We start from the raw sequence: 19,083 nt of genomic DNA on the forward strand, positions 1-19,083 counted from the left end.
AAAAGATGATAAAGATAGAAGATAAAGATGATAATAATGTGTTTGAATGCTTAAAGGTAAATCCAGAATTTAAAACATGTTGGGGCCTAGCATAACCAACTACCATTGATGCAATGCTAAGGATGTTAAGGTGTTTCTCTATTTAATGCATGTCATTCCAATCTCCACCCATATCTACTAAGATACTCAACCTTGATCCCTCACAATGAAGAACTTAATTTATCTATTCTCTTTTCCAAATCTCTTGTAGAGATAAAATAGTAAATTGCATGAAGTTTAGAGATATATGCATAGGCTAAACAATATCACTCTATCCCTAACAATGATTTGTTTTGTTTAGATGTCATTTCCCAATTCTTTAGAAATTAAACATTTCTCAATGCCTAAATCCTAAACAGATGCATGGATGATCATACCATAACAATAACAATAAAGCACAGGAAAGAAACAATAAAAAGTGACATTGCATTTAATAGATAGTAAAGAAAGATTACATTACAAGGGCATTGGTTGCTAGGCTCCTAACAATGGGGGTTTAGCCGCTCATAGCCATGGGAGGCTGTACACTTTAGGGGTTGATGTGGATAGAAGAAGAAAAAGGGTGGATAAAAGAAAGGAAGGAAAGAATGGCTAGAGAAGGAGGGTTTCTCCTATTAGAGATACTCATGCCTAAGAAGTATTCATAAGAGAGCTCTAAGTTTTGATGTATTTTTTCCTTTGCTTCCTACTTGTTTTATAAGCCTAAGGTAGCTTAAAATTCACACGACCTTGTGGTAAGCGGGCCTTTTGGGCTTAGCAAGTATGGCGGTGATCACGTGCTTAGCACGGGATTTGCGCTAAGCCCGCCTTTGGACTTTCTCATGTGCCTTCTTCGCACTAAGTGTGAGTTGGCCGCTAAGCAACGAGACGCATAGGCCTGTCTTGTGTGCTAAACAAGCTGTCTCAATCTTCAACTTTTTTCTTCGAGTTTTTGCATCAATTTTTCTCTAAAGCACTTGAAATTTTCTTCTTTTGAATCCTATTGGTAAAAAATTACAATGACATTAAATTCTTCATTATTTCATTAAAAACAATAGCAAGGTGAAGGAATTCTAATCATTCTTAGCCTAAATTGACTATCAATTAAACTCAAATTTTACAGTTATCAATAAGCTTTACCACATGAAAAATGGGTTATGTCAAAGAGCAAAACCTATTAAAGGCATCAAGACTAGTAAACCTCATACCCTCATTCTCCTTCAAGATGCATAACTTATCCCACCCTAGCCATCTAACACCTTTGGAATCTCTTATATTAGGGCCCCACTAATAAGAAATCATCATCCTTTGTAATCACTACTAGAAAATAAGGTTTTCACATCGGTTATTTAAGACTTTCAACATTGGCTATTAACTGATGTTGAAAGTAATATCGTTACCATCGGTTTTTCAAAACCAATGTTAACTAATAAATACAACATCGATTATTTAAATAACCGATGTTAGATGATAAGAGTTATGAAAAAATAAAGTTATAAATCTACATATCAACATCGGTTTTTTAAAAAACCGATGTTAACTGGCACTAACAACATCTGGCTTTAAATGCCTGGCATCATTCCACAAAACCTTAGTATCTGAACCAGCACGAATCACAAATTGGTCCCCGGCCTTTGCATTGGTGAGCTAGTGTTGAAGATTTTCCTATAAGAGATACCAACACTAAAGAGCATCAGAAATATCAATAAGGTACAAGGTTCCAGAGCAAAATCTACTAAATCATAAATCATAACTAAAAGTAAAACATATATTTTTCAAACTTTAAGCTATACAACAGGTAAAGCAACTGTATTCATAATTCCACATAAAAGGGTGGTTCATCAGAAAACCTGAAAGTGCTTTAATTCATCTAAATACTAATATAATAATAAATATCAGCAGAACCACATTAAAAGGGAGCTAGTGCCTATATATTGCATAAAATATTATGAATGTGCTGCTAGCAGAAAGCATCATATAATCCAAATTATCATAGTATCAAAAGGCAACAATTGAGACAAAACTAGGCATAAGTCATGGCTACAATAATACATTACAATATAAGCATAACAACCTCTATAGAATAAGAGGCAAAAAGTAGAAAAATAAGCATATGTAAACATATGAACCTTACCCCTGGAGCATATGGCTTAGTTTCAGGGGGAGCCCACTCATTAGGCACCTTCATGAATCTGTCAAAGTCATCAAACATGCTCACAACAAATATGTGTGCCCGGTCCAATTTGTACCCATGAGTCTTCTCTTTAGCAAGCTCAGCTTCCTAAGAAAAAATGAACGCCCAATTTAACCACACCCAAATCAAAAAACAACATACAATTCAACATCGACTAAAAACACAATTGACATCAAAATCACTAACAACACACAATATAGGACAATAATTATTTTTAGATTACATTGAAGAAAGAGCGTGTATACCTGAGGGGTATTGTACTCAATGAAGTAGTAACATAGGGTTTTCTCGGTTTCAGGATCAACCGGCATCCAGAGGCCATCCTCCTTGATAACACCAATTTGACTATAAATTTTTTGAACCACTCCTTCGAGCTTCTCGAACTTCTCCCTCGGAACCACGAGGAGGTTATCCACGACAATGATGTTACCAAATCTAGACTCAAACTCAAGATTCTCTTCCTGGTAAACCACCTTTTCATCATCATAAAAAAGAAAAAAGTCAGAAAACCGCAACCCTAAGGTTCCGTTTCAGTGACCAGAACCTGAAAAGGGCGAAGTAGTTAATACCTAACGATGCTGCAATCTTCGCCGGGAGCGACGCGAATGACGTCGAGATTGAGAGTGGAGAGATCGACGCCGAGACGCAGTGCCATGTCCTCGATCTCCTTCATTACCATGACATCCACCATGATTGTAGCAAGCACAGTGTTATCGTTATGGAGGCAGATGGCGATGCGAGAGAGGGTTTGGTTTCTAGGCTTTTCTCCAGTTTCAAAAATGCAAAAACGGTGTGCCATAGGGTGTAAGGATTGTGTTTTTCTCTTCCTTTGGTAAAATTGGAGCTTTATATTCTTTATAGGTTTCTCTCTTTATATTAATTCTAGGTGTCACTCTCTTTTTTTATATTAACTCTGGAATTATTATTAAAATGATGTCAACATTTATTTTATACTCATACTAGGTCTTTTTTTTATATATTTTATGTAGTATAAGTTTAGTGAGTTTGCAGTCAAAAAGCATAGTGAATTTTATATTTATTATTTTAAGAATTATCTTTCAAATGCATGATTTTTTATTATTTGTAAAAATTAAATTTATATTTTATTTAGGTGGTTGTAAAAATATATTTTAAGGAATTTTGTGATGTATGTTTTTGGAAAAATAAAAAATTTAACAGGTTAAATTTATTTTTTCATTCAAATAAATTATTTAAATAAATAAAATATTATAACTAAGTTACAAATTTTATATTTTTCTATAAAATAAAAAATTTAATAAATAATCTTAATAATTATTTATGCATATTAAAATTAAAATCAAAACATATTTACATCAATAAAAAATATAATTTTTTAAAATAATAAATTATATACATTTAATCTACAGTTAATTATATCCATAAGTCAAAGTAGTCGTAGGTATAAATTTGTAGAGATTTTAAAATATAATGATGATTTAATATTTATTTATTGAATGGTGACAAATATCTAAAAAAATATACTTTTTAAATATTTATTAGAAATTTTGATAATAAATAATATATATTGTCTGTATAAATGTTTTTGTATGATAAATTTTTATTTTTATAATAATTAAATAAAATACATTAATAATAAATTTTAATTGTTTGACGATATAATTTTTTTTACCAACATTCTATAAAAATTCTATAAAAGTTAAACTCTACCATTAAAAACAGTTTTTTATTTTGTTTTCAAATGAACTAATATGCAATAATTAATATAAATGTGTGTTATATTTAAATGATAATCATAAAATAATAAAATTAAAAGTGCAGAATTTATTTTAAAAATTTGGTTTAATTTTTAAATGCTTACCTTTTGAATTTGTTATTGTTTATTAATTATTATATTTTTTAATTAAAATATAATTAATAACTCAATATATGATTTTTTTTCAAATATATAAATAATTAAAGAAAAAGAGTTTATATTAACATGAGTTATTTTGAAATAGATGTTGTAAGTACTTATACGACATCAGTTTTAAAATAACCGATGTTAAAATCCCACTAAATGGAGTTGTTAACATCGGTTATTTTAAAACCGATGTCGTCAAGCACTTACAACATCAGTTTTAAAATAATCGATGTTAAAATCGTACTAAATGGAGATGTTAAGATCGGTTATTTTAAAATCGATGTCGTCAAGCACTTACAACATCGGTTTTAAAATAATTGATGTTAAAATCGCACTAAATGGAGTTGTTAACATTGATTATTTGAAAACCGATGTTATAAGTGCTTAACGACATCGGTATTCAAATAACCGATGTTAATAAGACGATGTTAAAACTTATTTTTTTAGTAGTGAATTCACCACCAATAGAGTATGGAATTTGAAACATGGTTATGAAATAGGGATTGCTTGTATAAATGATTTTAAAAGAACCTCCATAGAAAGCATCTTACCCTTCCAAGAATTTTATTTTTGCCAAACTCAATCTTTTATAAAGCTGAAAATAGATTTTTTAGTCCTCCCAATAACAAATGGAAAACCCAAATGTTTACCTCATCCAGAATTTTCATTGACCCCGAGAGTTGATGTAAGCAAAGATTCCAAAGCCAAGTCAGCATTGTTCCTATAAGTAACTTCTAATTTCTACAAATTAATTAACTTACGAGAAGCATATGCATAATCATCAAGGATATGCTTATTCACTTGAGCCTCATTAAGTTGAGATCGAAAAAATAGGAAGCCATCATCCACAAAAAAAAAAAATATGATAGGAGCCCCATGACAAATTTAACACCATGGAGCTCTCATTTTCTTTCAACATCTTTCATCAAAGTAGCCAAACCTTCTACACATATAATAAAAAAAATGGAGAAAGAGGTCATCTTAGTAAAGACCCATTTAAGAGGTTATAGGTCTAACAAGATCATCATAGATAAAGATAAAAATTTGAATAAATTAGACATACATCATAATCTAATTAAAAAAAGTAACATGAAATTCAAGTTTAAGCATCACGGATTGACTTTTTCACTTCAAGTAATGCATAATTTCTTATGCCACTAGAGCATTATCAATGATTGACCTTCATGGCATAAACCTTAATTGTTCTTCAGAAACACATTTATCAATGACTCCTCTAAGTCAGTTTGCCAAGACCTTCGCAAGAATCTTGTACATGACTTTGCATAATGCAATGGGGTGCAAGTCCTTCATGCATTGCAATTGGTCTACATTTGTAACGAATTCTAGTTGCAACATCAAGTTTTTTTAAGAAGCATAATTTTTCAATAATGTAAGGAGTAAAATACATTAATTATTTATGAAATTTTGTAAAATTACACAACTTTTTTTATCTATACAAAATAAGTTTAGATATAACTTTTTTTATAACAATTTATACATACTATTCAATTAATTGAAGTAGGTTTCTTATTTTTAAAAATTAAAGAGGACACAATAGTTTACATTGCAAAATACCTGAAGTTGGTAGTGACAAATCATAATGGTCACTAATGAGAAGATGATTTTGAAGCTACATTAGCACTCTTTGAATTTAACTAGTCGTGTTAAAAAAATGCCTCCTCTATGGATGACTAATATATCTCAACATGACTTTCCTTCCTATAACTTATCATGTCTACTCTGCCATATACTCCAAATCAACATAGCCACATGAAGTTGAGACTATGGGTTTAAATATTTCATGAAACTAAAAATTATCTCCGCAAAAGAGCTTCCTTGAACTGAAAGATCATCAATAGTTTGCCTCATATTAAGAATGTCCCAACATCAAAATTTGACTAGACATGGAAAGAAAATATGGCAAGTGGATTCTATGTTGCAGTCACAAAGGGAAAGTGGAAAAATAGTCCACACTTCGTCTCCTTAGACTCGATCATGTGGGTAGACATTCTTTTCTGGCACGCCACAACAACGTCTTCACTCTTGGGGGGAATCTTCATATTTCATATAAGGTGCCAATCACCATCTACCTTCAATTTGTCATAGTTCATAAACTTATGCATAATGAGATGATAGGAATTTTTAATAGAATAAATGCCATTTGTAGTCTTTGCCCAAATCTACTTGTCTTTAATAACATTTGGCTATAGAGGGGTCCATAAGATAGCTTCGACATTTTGTTGTGAAAACAATTGATTGATAACTTCAGAGTTCTAGCTTGAGTCCAAATGATTAATAATATCAAACACCTTCAAACTCCTCAACATGTCGTGTATAGGGTTTGAAATGTATGCTTCTACATCTTTCCTCAACCAAGCCTCATCATAACTGTTAATATGTTCCCCATTTGCCAATCTTCTTCTAAAGCCCTCTTTCAATACTACATGAGAAGACAATAAGTGTTAACTTATTGGAAAGTATACCAATTTGTCATAAGTAGTTAAGTTAAAACGAAAGTTTAAATATCGAATCCACAGGAACTTTGTTTGTACTTAGATTGTTGTAAACTCAACTTACAAGCAAGAGATAAGAAATTTAAAATAGAAGATAAAGAGAAATAAAAGATAAGACAAATATTTAAAGTAAAAGACGATAAAGATAGAAGATAAAGATGATAATAATGTGTTTGAATGCTTAAAGGTAAATTCAAAATTTAAAATATGTTGGAGTCTAGCATGACTAACTACCCTTGATGCAATATTAAGGTGTTTCTTTATTTAATATCGTTTCAATATCCACCCATATCTACTAAGATACTCAACCGTGATCCCTCATGATGAAGAGACTAATTTATTTATTCTCTCTTCCAAATCCCTTTCCAGAGATAAAATAGTAAATTACATAAAATTTAGAGATGTATGCATAGGCTAAATAATATCACTCTATCCCTAACATGATTTGTTTTGTTTAGATGTCAATTCCCAATTCTTTAGAAATTAAACATTTCCCAATGCTTAAATCCTAAACAGATGCATGGATGATCATACCATAACAATAACAATAAAGCGCACGAAAGAAACAATAAAAATTGTCATTGCATTTAATAGATAGTAAAAAAAGATTACAGTACAAGGGCATTGGCTATTGGGCTCTCAACAATGGGGGTTTAGTCTCTCAATGCCATGAAAAGTTGTATACTTTAGGGACTAATGTGGATAGAAGAAGGAAAGGGATGGATAAAAGAAAGGAAGGAAAGAATGGCTAGAGAAGGAGGGTTTCTCCTATTAGAGATACTAGGCTTGGGATGTATTCATTAGAGAGCTCTAAGTTTCAGTGTATTTTTTCCTTCGCTTCCTACTCCTTTTATAGGCCTAAGATAGCTTAAAATTCATGCGACCTTGTGCTGAGCGGGCCTTCTGGGCTTAGTAAGTATGACAGTGATCACATGCTTAGCGCGAGATTCGCGCTAAGCTTGCCTTTGGACTTTCTCGTAGGCCTTTTTCGCACTAAGCGTGAGTTGACCACTAAGTGAGGAGATGCTTTGGCCTATCTTGTGTGCTAAGCGAGCTGTCCCAATCTTCAACTTTTTTCTTCAAGGTTTTTTCTTCAAGTTTTTGCATCAATTTTCCTTCGAAGCACTTGAAATCTTTTTCTTTTGAATTCTACTGGTAAAAAATTATAATGATATTAAATTCTTCGTTATTTCATTAAAAACAATAGTAAGGTGAAGGAATTCTAATCATTCTTAGCCTAAATTGACTATCAATTAAACTCAAATTTTGCAGTTATCGATAAGCTTGGCCACATGAAAGATGGGTTGTGTCCAAGAGCAACACCCTTAATATCCCCACCAAGGTAATATTTAGAAAAGCATCAGGTAGAGAAATAAGCCTCCGCCCTTGTTTTCCTAACATGACCAAGTTAAAGGCATCAAGACTTGTAAACCTCATACCCTCATTCTCCTTCAAGATGCATAATTTATCCCACCCTAACCATCTAACACCTTTGGAATCTCTTATATTATCGCCCCACTAATAAGAAATCACCATCCTTTGTAATTCATCACCAATAGAGTATGGAATTTGAAACATGCTTATGCAATAGGGATAGCTTGTATAAATGATTTTAAAAGAACCTCCATATCCGCCATAGAAAGCATCTTACCCTTCCAAGAATTCTATTTTTTTTCCAAACTCAATCTTTTATAAAGCTGAAAATAGCTTTTTTAGTCCTCCCAATAACAAATGGAAAACCCAAATGTTTACCTCATCCAGAACTTTCATTGACCCCAAGAGTTGATGCAAGCAAAGATTCCAAAGTCAAGTCAACATTGTTCCTATAAGTAACTTCTAATTTGTACAAATTAATTAACTGACCAGAAGCGTATGCATAATCATCAAGGATATGCTTATTCACTTGAGCCTCATTAAGTTGAGATCGAAAAAATAGGAAGCTATCATCTACAAATATATATGGGCTCCTATCATATATGATAGTATATATATATATATATATATGATAGGAGCCCCACGATAAATTTAACACCATGAAGCTCTCATTTTCTCTCAGCATCTTTCATCAAAGTAGTCAAACCTTCTATAGATAATAAAAAAAATATGGAGAAAGAGGCCACCTTAGCAAAGACCCGTTTAAGAGGTTATAGGTCCAACAAGATCATCATAGATAGAGATAAAGATTTGAACACATGAGACATACAACATAATCTAATTAAAAAAAGTAACATGAAATTCAAGTTTAAGCATCACGGATTGAAGATATCCCCAATCAATATGATCATAAGCCTTATGATATCAATCTTAAGAGTCCCATCACCTTTGTTACCCTTCCTTTTTCACTTCAAGTAGTGCATAATTTCTCATGCCACTAGAGCATTATCAATTATTGACCTTCATGGCATAAATGTTAATTGTTCTTCAGAAACACATTTATCAATGACTCCTTTAAGTCGATTTACCAGCAAGAATCTTGTACATGACTTTGCATAATGCAATGGGGTGCAAGTCTTTCATGCATTGCAATTGATCTACATTTGTTATGTATTCTAGTTGCAAATTTCATCATCGACGAAACTTGCACTCTAAAAAATTCTCACAAACAAAATCTCTCACACTTAGAAGAAAAGAACATTAGGATTTTTTAAGAAACATGATTTTTCAATAATGTAACGAGTAAACCTTATTTTCAAAACTTAAAGAGGACACAATAGTTTACTAAACCTTATTTTCAAATTTCAATTATTTCTCATGATTTTAATTTGCGTAAAGTCCTCAATTATGATCTTGAGTATTCCAATTTTCACCTTATCATTAAGACTTAACCAAGGACACGAAAGCCCCGATGGGATAGTTCCCAACTCTGTTATCCAATATGAGCAAATTTTTATTTTTGCGATTGAAACAGTAAGACCAAATCCCACCCTTTTAACCCCTTCCAATTACATCACAGCCAATCAAAACCCGCCACGTGTCATGCTACATAAGCACGTTAAGGATCCCTCAGTGTTGTGGCATTGCATCAGCATGGACATGTGGGCCCTCATGTCTTCTACGCCCTCGACCATCGTTTCTGCTGTAAAAAGACAAAAACAAAATTCCTCACTAACGGCTTCCATACTCTCCCCAAACATTTTCCGTCAAAACTAACGTCCCCCACTGACGCCGTTAACCCCTCCCTCTCCATATAAATACGACAACCTCAGCCTTTGTCTTCCCTCTACTTCTATGATCTTCCGATTTTTAGGACATCGAATCCAAATCCTCGTACCCGATTTTTTCGCCAAAATAGCAACAACGCCGATTCATCGTTCATCGTCACTGCCACTTCTTCTTCTCTGTTTGGAGGTCGAAAAATAAAAGGCTGAAACGAAGAAAGCAAGCAAGAAAAAAAAAAAAAAGGAAGAAAGTGAAAGACTGAAATATCCACCGTTGTATATAAGGCAAGTTTTTATCCCTTTTATTTGAATTTATTTTTTGCAGTGTGCTAGGGCAAATTAATGCGTTTTATTATTACTATTATTAGCTGTGTATCTCTAGCACATTGCTATCATCCCGGGCATTAAAAATGCGTTTCAGGTCCCAAACGTTCCGCATTTATTTTCGTTGACAGGTATTAATACGAAGGGATTTTAATATAATTAACCCCACCACACACACATGCTGATCCTGATAAAATTGAGTTAGTTCAGTTTCGGATTTTAATCTTATAGATGAAAATACTTTATTAAGAATGATTAGTCAAATTCTTTAGATTAATCATTGATACAACCCTTATTAATTAATACTCGACACCAATGTTACGATGACCAAGAAGAGGTTCGAGTTCGACACATGAACGTGTGCCTAGTTGTGGATGATGATGTTGAGGTTGAAGCATCGGCGAGAGATGTTGTGGTGAAGACAAAAGAAGGAGAAGCAGTTGAGAGTTTGCTTGCTAAGTCGTTTTCGAATAGTAATGACTCTATTTAATTAATTCTGCTTTTTGCAGTAAAGCTGGAATAATTATATACTCAATCAATGCACAATTCTCTTCTCTTTTTTTCTTTTCTTTTCTCCAATTCTATGCTTCTACCCTTCATTCATTCATTCTCTTTCATTGTCCATTTGCCTCTCTTCTCACCCTCCGACAAACATTGATTCCTCATTCAAACCCATTCTGTTTTTTTTGCTTCTCTCTCTTCAGGTCAGTCAGCCGCTTTTGGTTTTCGGGTGTACCTCGTAGAACGAGGATTGATGTGATTTGCACAAAAGATTAAGAGAGAATCGAAAGAATATTTCAGTCTTCTTTTTTCTAATTCATTTATATCTCAATTGTACTTATTTTTACATTTTATATTTATTACTTTTTCTTTATTTTATTATAATAATCTTATTTATACCAATTAAGTTCCAACACGAGAACATTCTTAAAGAAATCAAACCTAATTTTTATTCATACCAACTTATTTGTTAGTTTTTTTTAGGTGTGAAAAATGCTTTTGCATTTTTTATTAATGGGTTTATTTCAAGGGAATAAGGGGTGTGTCAGAAACTTCAGCATGGAGACACTTTGGGTCTTTTTTTTTTTCGAATATGTGTGCGATAAAGCAAAGCAGATAGTAGTAGTAAGCCATTCCTTGCCCCATTTTGTTTTCTTCTTTCTCTACTTTTAATTATGGACCCAATTTTTATTTATTTTTTCTTCTTTTGAGATTTTGAGATCCCTTTCGATCTTGCTCTGATCCCGAGTCTCGTTCTCTCAAGACACCGCTTTTCCTTTTTCTCTCTTTTGCTCCATACGACCATTCTGTTTCCCCCACGAAAGATATCATTTGTTAGACCAGCAAAACTGCAAAATTCCCTTTTCCTTTTTCATTTTGCATTCAATTTTTTTGTTGTTGTTTTTTTGCATCCTCACTTGTTGGTGCAATTGGGTCTTGATTTTTCAATTTGGTGCTTTCATTGGCCTTGCTTGAGACTGATAGGCATTCCTCTGTTCCATTCAGTGAAAGTGATTGCCTCAAACATGTTAGTACCAATTATGTCCTTTATTACCATTCCACGTGGCACTTCATCCCAATTCATTTTTTTTAAAGACCAATATTAGTTTTTATCAGTTAAACTAATTTGAATTCACGGCTTTTTTCCTCTCCTTTCCCAGTCCATCTAAAACAATTATTATTGTTGTTGTTGAAACTTTGTTTAATCCTTTGACGTTAATTTAAATATGGTTGATTTGTTGTGCAGCTTTTACATTATAAGGAGTAAGTAAAAAAGAAAGATGTTTACGTGCATAGCGTGTACGAAGACGGATGATAAGGATGAAGAAGGAGGATCTCGTGAGAGTGGCACGCCGAGTACAAAAGAAGCCGTCAAAAGCCTGACCACGCAGGTTCTTCACCACTCTCTCTCTCTTCTTTCACCCACAATCTTTGCTTTTCTATCTTCTTTTTCCATCTTGGTGAAAATTGCAAACACACAAAATCTTCACCCCTTTGGGTACACTCATGATGGGGGACCAATATTGGAGTATCATATATATAATTTTATATGAATACTTTATATATTTTTTTTATTCTTATGAGTACTTATGATTCTGATAAATGTCTACTCTTTTTTTTTAGAGGGTCTACTCTTATTTTAGAGTAAATAGTATACACAATTTTTTCAATCATACGTTATTCTTTTGGTAAGTTTGTTAATTTTGATAATACTTACCTAAAAAGCTTAAAAGTTATACCTACATATATAATTTCATGAATTTTTAAATGTGTGTTTGAGTTCTCGTTGCGTCAAATTTGATCCTCCTTAATTTTGAAGTTTTTCAAAATTTTGACATGAAAAATCTGTCATACGCACATGGAAGACGTGCAACAAGACACACACTAATACGATTTTAAAAAATGCCTATTTTTCTTCTAGAGTAAATAGCGTATACAATTTTTTCAATCATATATTCTTTGGTAAATTTGATAATTTTAACAATATTTACCTTAAAAGTTTAAAAGTCACACCAACATAATTTTTAATTAGTTGACAATATGGCACTATATAGAAATTAAATTTCTAATCTAATATAATTTTTTATTTGTTAATTTAATAAGAAGATATTTTTGAAAAAAAAATCAACCAAGTGGCAACAAGTTAAGACACGCTTGGTTTTGGACGACGTAGTTTTGATTTGTTTTGTTCTGTTCTGATTTGGACTCCTTTTGCTTTTGCTATTGGTCTATTTTATATTTGTTTATTTAAGAGCTTGTGGGCATGTGGTGTTGCCATTTTGCTAACCTGTGGAGGTGCAACATGGGTTCATAATTAACCAATCAAAAACCTTAATTAGACACTTGTAATTGAAAATGAGAGGAGCAAGGTACTGCTCTGTGGTTTAGAATTTATGATCATGCAAATATCATTGGATTCAATATATTTTACACGATTCCGCTCATGTCTCGTTACTTTCTAGTATCTAACAACTTGCCGGGTTTTGACAATTAACAAATGGCACTTTTAGATTGGCATTATATAACTTATTTTTTAATGAATAAATTACAATAGTCACCACTAGGTTTTGGGAAATTATACAAACACTCCTTGCTTTTTAGTCATTATAATCACCTTCCTTCTTCTAGGTGGTGTTAATGTAATATATATATATATATATATAAAAGAAGTCTCGGTGTAATATTTTTAAACATAAAGAGAATTAGTATAAGAATAAAAAAAAGTGATATTATATGTAATTTGAAAAGAATTCAAGGATTGTGGGTGTAATTTGTTCTTTTGAAATTTAGAAAAATCATAAAGAATACTGCCAAGCAACCTAAATTGGAGTAATGGTGTAGTGTTATGGTAATTTTCATGAGATTTTAAATATGAAAAGCTAATTTATTACTTCCATAATATAGTATTAATTAATTATTCGTTTTTATCCAAAATCTTAGTAACTTGGTTTCCCTGCATTGTTATTTCAAAAGAAAAGCAAAAATGTCTTAGTCAATTATTCTAAATGCGTAATGAGAATGGCAATAGTGGGAACATGTTCCATATTGAGCATTTGAGTTGATGATGAGAAAAGATTCCTATCACAGAAGGGTCTGCCATATTCCTATCCCTGGTGTGGCCCATCCTTGAATTCTTGTCGATCCAATGTTTTTCAAAAGTTTTCTATTATTACCAATGCAGAAAAAAAAAGAAGCAAAAATCTAAATAAGTGATGGCCGGCTCTTGATTGTTTTTATGGAAGAAAAAGAAAAGCATATTGATATATATATATTTTTTAATATTTACTTTTAGACCCCAAGACATGATTCTCTTAATGTTTGCTTGTGTGTATGAGTAACCTTCATTTTTGTGCTCTTTGTATTCTTCCATGTAAGTCAATGTTATTAATGCAATTTAAGCTGGACACTCAACTCTTCACACCAACTATTTTGAACCAACTATCTCTAAATTAAGTGAACATTTTGACAACAAAAAAAAAAAACAACTGGTAAGAAATCAAAAGAATTTTCTTTAATTAGGAAATGTTTTCCATTAGTGGTGGCATAGTTCATGGTAGCTTACATGTAAGATTCCTATAAGGGTCTTTCACAACATGGATTTTGTCATCCACTTGTATCCTCAACCCTAACACACTCTCCACCACTCCAGCTGTAAAGGTTTTTCTTTGAAAATGACCCAAGACTGAAACCTTAGCATCCATTCAGTTTCATCCAAATTTACTTTTAACTTATTCTTCAGAAACTTGCACATATGGTTTCCATCATTCTCCTTCCTTCTGTGCCATTTGACGAACACCCTTCTGTTATACTCTCTGCCAATGTTCAATGTGCGTATTTCTAAATTATTTTAGAACTTTAATTATGGCTTTTCCTCCCTCTTTTGTTTCATTTTTGGTCCAATACCAATAAAAAAATGGTTTTTTTAATCATGGACAATTTGTATTTGCTTCTTCTAGAAAGTAGAGAACTAGTTCTCAATCTATACTTTTCTCTTTTCCATCTAGTGCATCATATTTTATACAATCATATCATATTCAAGATAAAAGGAAAGTATCAAAGCAATATGAGTAGGGGATAAAGCAAGATGCCACTCAGGTGTTTTGAAAGCCTTAACACACTGTTAAGTTATAAAAACAGAATTTTAAATTGCACCCACTCCCCACTAGAGAGTACTAAATACTAATTGTGTCCGTAAGTGACCGAAATCCACTTGGACACAGAATATATTATTAGTTATTCTACAATCCCAATTTAAAAAAGAATATAAGTATATAACAGTTTAAGTTATATGAACTGTAAAAGGAGAGCTACTTGTGTTAGGTGTTGACCCAATATAGTTACTCTTTCAAGTATGCCTTTTAGAAATAACATTTGTGATATAATTCCATATTTTTGCCATGAAGTGTTTTTGTTGTACTATATCCATTACAGTTTTCTTATTCCTCATATGTAAATAACTTACTAATTAAGGTTCTCATCTCAACCGAAGTTGTCTTTTGAATATATATAAATCAGTGAAAAAGATTGTTATTAGGATAAATTATAATCCATTTTTGTAATTTCACACTTTTTTTAATTTATGTCCCGAATACTTTTGTTTAAAGTATCACTAAACTTTAAAGAGTGGGTTAATCTATTGTTGACGTTTTTTTTAATCGGTAAATATTAGTTTGTTAGTTTTATTAAAAATAGGATGAATTTGAACATGTGATCTCTCCCTTCCGGCTTTTCCCTTCACCCGTAAGCTCTCTTCTCAACAATCAAAAATCAATCTTATATATCCTCATGGTTCACCTTAACCCAAATTTTAGTAAGTGTTAGTGATCCAAAATAAAGCATAGGAGGATAAGTTGGGAAAGTGTTGAAACAAGTGTAATTTACCCTTTGATTTTTTATCAATAATTTGTAGAAGAAAAAGGCTCATTTGTTTATTTTATATTCTTTGAAATCAAATGATTGAAGCCTCTAATGCATTGATGTTGATATGCAGATAAAGGATATGGCACTGAAGTTTTCAGGTGCATACAAGCAATGCAAACCATGCACAGGGTCCAGTAGCTACAAAAAAGGACATAGGCCATATCCAGATTTTGATACCATCTCAGAAGGGGTTCCATACCCTTATATTGGAGGTGCAAGCTCAAGTTCAACCCCTGCATGGGACTTCACAACCTCTCACTACCCTGGTGGAAGATCTGACCCTAGATTTGCTGGGGCATATGGCGGTGACCGCACCCCGAGAGGACGTGACTCATCATCAGTTTGTGATGTAGTCTTAGAGGATGAGGATGAGCCTAAGGAGTGGATGGCACAGGTGGAGCCAGGGGTTCACATTACCTTTGTGTCTCTTCCTAACGGAGGAAATGATCTTAAGAGAATTCGCTTCAGGTATAATAGTTATAACAACTAATAATTCACCACTGATTTTCAGTTACAAGTTTAGTGCAAAAAATGTTTTCTACTAAAAGATATTTATGATGGTCCCTAAAGAAATAATTAATGAACCAATGATGATATGCTTGTTTGGCAATATACTGAATAGATCAAAAGATTTAGCTGAAATGTGGAATTTAAGTTATGAAAACAATGTGTACCTTTAGGCCTTAATATAAATATTAAACAAAGCATATGGGATTTTTAGTTTTTGAGAACTTAATTATCCTGTAGGAGCAAAGACTGACAATACTTAGCATTTGAATTTGAAGCCGAGAGATGTTTAATAAATGGCAAGCTCAAAGATGGTGGGGTGAGAATTACGACAGAATCATGGAACTTTACAACGTCCAGAGATTTAATAAACAAGCTCTTAACACTCCTCCAAGGTCTGAGGATGAGGTAATGATCTACATTTCTTTTCATCAATATTATGTTTTGCATCATGTCACCCTTCCATTATATCTTATCATGTGAGAGCATTTTTATAAGACTAATTTTCACTATACAATGGTCTAGATTATCTTTAAGCAACACAATTTTGATCATTCATGTAAGATTGTATGGTTAAGGTTACTCCTTTCACATTGTCGATCTTCTCACTTGATATGTTTCCTATGTATTTAGAAAGAAGACAACTCTTGATTCATTTTTCACAAGACTATATTTTATTCAAGATTAACCTGTATAATTTGTTTGAACAGCAAAGAGATTCTTCTTACTCAAGATTGACATCTGCAAGGGAAAGCCCCATGGCCTCAAACAAGGATTGGACGCCGAGGAGTCACTATAAGCCCTCTGGGAGCAGAGGATATTACCCGTCCGAACCGTTGGATCACGGTGGAGGCAGTGGCCAATACCATGCAGGGCCATCTATGGAACCAGCAAGGGATACCACTGCTTCTAGAGATGAGCCTTCTATCAGCAATGCCAGTGAAATGGAGACAGAATGGGTAGAACAAGACGAGCCTGGAGTTTACATTACAATCAGGCAGTTAGCTGATGGAACTAGGGAGCTTAGACGTGTCAGATTCAGGTACTATACATTGCATCTTCAAGAACATGTTTCTTATTGCTTTTTCTTCTCAGGGAAATGATTCTATCTTAGGAACATGTATTATGATGAAATATACACAAGAAATGAGAGATGAAAAGAACTAATCTTAACTATATGTCAAGATATATTTAAGTAAAGGAAAATGGGAACCAACACACTAAGGATACATGTTAAGATATCAAAGGTAGAAAGTTTTTTTTATTGATTGTAACAATACACTCTTGCTTGATTTCTAATGCAATCTTTCTATAAAATCTTTCTATTTATTGATCCTTAACCAATGCCCTTAGCAGGAACTTTAAGTAAAACAATTCTTAGCATCTATGCATCATTGTGTAATCAAGATTTAGCATCTCTGCAACATTGTATAATCAAGATTTATTCATCCCATCCTGGTGTTCTGGCACAAATATATACAAAGTTCCTTAAAAATTCAACTTTAATAGTTAATTCTTCTTGAAAAATATGAGGAAAATTCTGGATGGGTTATCACCCATTTTGAAGGGCGTACAGATTACAAAAGACTAAGAAGACTTTGTTTAGACTTTAGATGCTTAAGTATTAGGTTTTGAATGAACACTTTCTCAACTAATATTTGTTTAGACTTTATATGCTTATTAGATTTTGAATTAACACTTTCTCAACTCTTCTGTTTGCAGCCGGGAAAGATTTGGGGAGGTGAATGCAAAAACTTGGTGGGAAGAGAACAGAGAGAGAATCCAAGCTCAATATCTTTGAACTTCGAAGTCAAATTTTCCTAACAAAAATTGGATCTCCTAAACTGGTGGAATCCCCAAAATTTTGTTTCCTAGAGAATGTAATGGTATGACTCCAGATTAAGGAGTGGAGTCAGTTCCTATACAGAAAAAAAAAAAAAAAAAGCTGGACTTTTCCCACCATCGGTTATGGTCTCTGGTGTTAAATTGACACTGTCACATACAAGATAGTGTGCAAATCAGGGATTTAATAGTTTTGTGGTGACTCCATTCATTTTTGCCAAGGATCAGTCGCCATTGGATTGGGAGGTCTAATCTTTATTATTACATATCATCACATATATTTTTTTTATCCTCCTAAATTTTCCTTCATAGCCTTGCTTTCTTTTCATTTTAAGGGATACTTTTCTTTTTTGTCATCATAGTTGCTGTTACATTGATTCATTACCATTTGTTTATTTTTTTTATTATCTCCCAAGTGGAATTGTGTAGTAGCTCCTTACCAATGACTGCCTTTTTTTGACGTGAGATTAAAGTAATTTAAGAGAAACACAAACACTGATATTTACTATTGCATGATTCTAGACTCTCATTCAACTAAGCTTTTTAGAGAAAGTGATACTGTTATGCTAGTAATCTAGCACCCCAAGAAATTGAAAGGACTGCTTGCCGTTACCAAAAGATAATTACGACTTAATAGTGAATGCAGTCATAATGGATTGCACTGAGTTCTTTTCTCTCGGCAACCTCCATGACGGAGTAGTTTGGTATTTCCTTTAACTAAAGATATTCTAGTATTTAGTTTTGTTTGGATAAACTTTTTTCATAAATGCCTTAGAAAAAGAACAAAATTGAGTTTATTACATAAGTTAAAATCAACTTGTAAACTTACTGTGTTTAACTCCACACAGGTTTACCTTGAGGCCTGATCCAAAATTAAGTCCTTGCAAAACGAAACAAATGATAGTAAAAGAACATAGCAAAAACAATAAAATAACGAACTGCGTTTTTTATTCTTATCTCTTAATATAATAAAGAGTAAACTCTCAATTTTGTCCTTGAAAATTATAAACACTGACATGGTTCTTAAAAGATTTTTACAGACAAAATAGTCCTTCAAAATTTTCTTAGTTGAACACATTAGTCCTTTTGTCTCATTCAATTATTTTGGCAAATTAGTCCCAAGCTATATATAGGTAATTTAGTCCCTAAAAAGATTGTGTATAGCTAGCAAATTAGTTCTCAGAAGGACCGCCAACAGAGAAAACTTTCAGAGACTAACATGCC

At 32.6% G+C, this 19,083-nt stretch overlaps 1 protein-coding gene across 3 annotated transcripts; it reads left to right on the forward strand.

Annotated features, from left to right (window-relative positions):
• Nucleotides 1-9,832: 9,832 nt before the first annotated feature.
• Nucleotides 9,833-18,302, forward strand: LOC114389389 (protein BREVIS RADIX-like). Of its 3 annotated transcripts, none has more exons than XM_028350053.1 (6): nucleotides 9,833-10,050; nucleotides 11,837-11,981; nucleotides 15,581-15,978; nucleotides 16,296-16,425; nucleotides 16,728-17,059; nucleotides 17,740-18,302. In XM_028350053.1, the coding sequence occupies exons 2-6, from the start codon at nucleotides 11,871-11,873 to the stop codon at nucleotides 17,816-17,818; spliced, it is 1,050 nt and encodes a 349-aa protein (XP_028205854.1). In that variant the 5' UTR covers nucleotides 9,833-10,050; nucleotides 11,837-11,870; the 3' UTR covers nucleotides 17,819-18,302. The 3 variants fall into 3 exon arrangements, with proteins under 3 accessions (XP_028205854.1, XP_028205855.1, XP_028205856.1); XM_028350054.1 differs by lacking the exon at nucleotides 9,833-10,050 and adding an exon at nucleotides 11,114-11,617; XM_028350055.1 differs by lacking the exons at nucleotides 9,833-10,050; nucleotides 11,837-11,981 and adding an exon at nucleotides 14,096-14,417.
• Nucleotides 18,303-19,083: the final 781 nt, after the last annotated feature.

This window comes from Glycine soja, chromosome 16 (assembly GCF_004193775.1).
Source record: "Glycine soja cultivar W05 chromosome 16, ASM419377v2, whole genome shotgun sequence".
NCBI lineage: Eukaryota > Viridiplantae > Streptophyta > Magnoliopsida > Fabales > Fabaceae > Glycine > Glycine soja.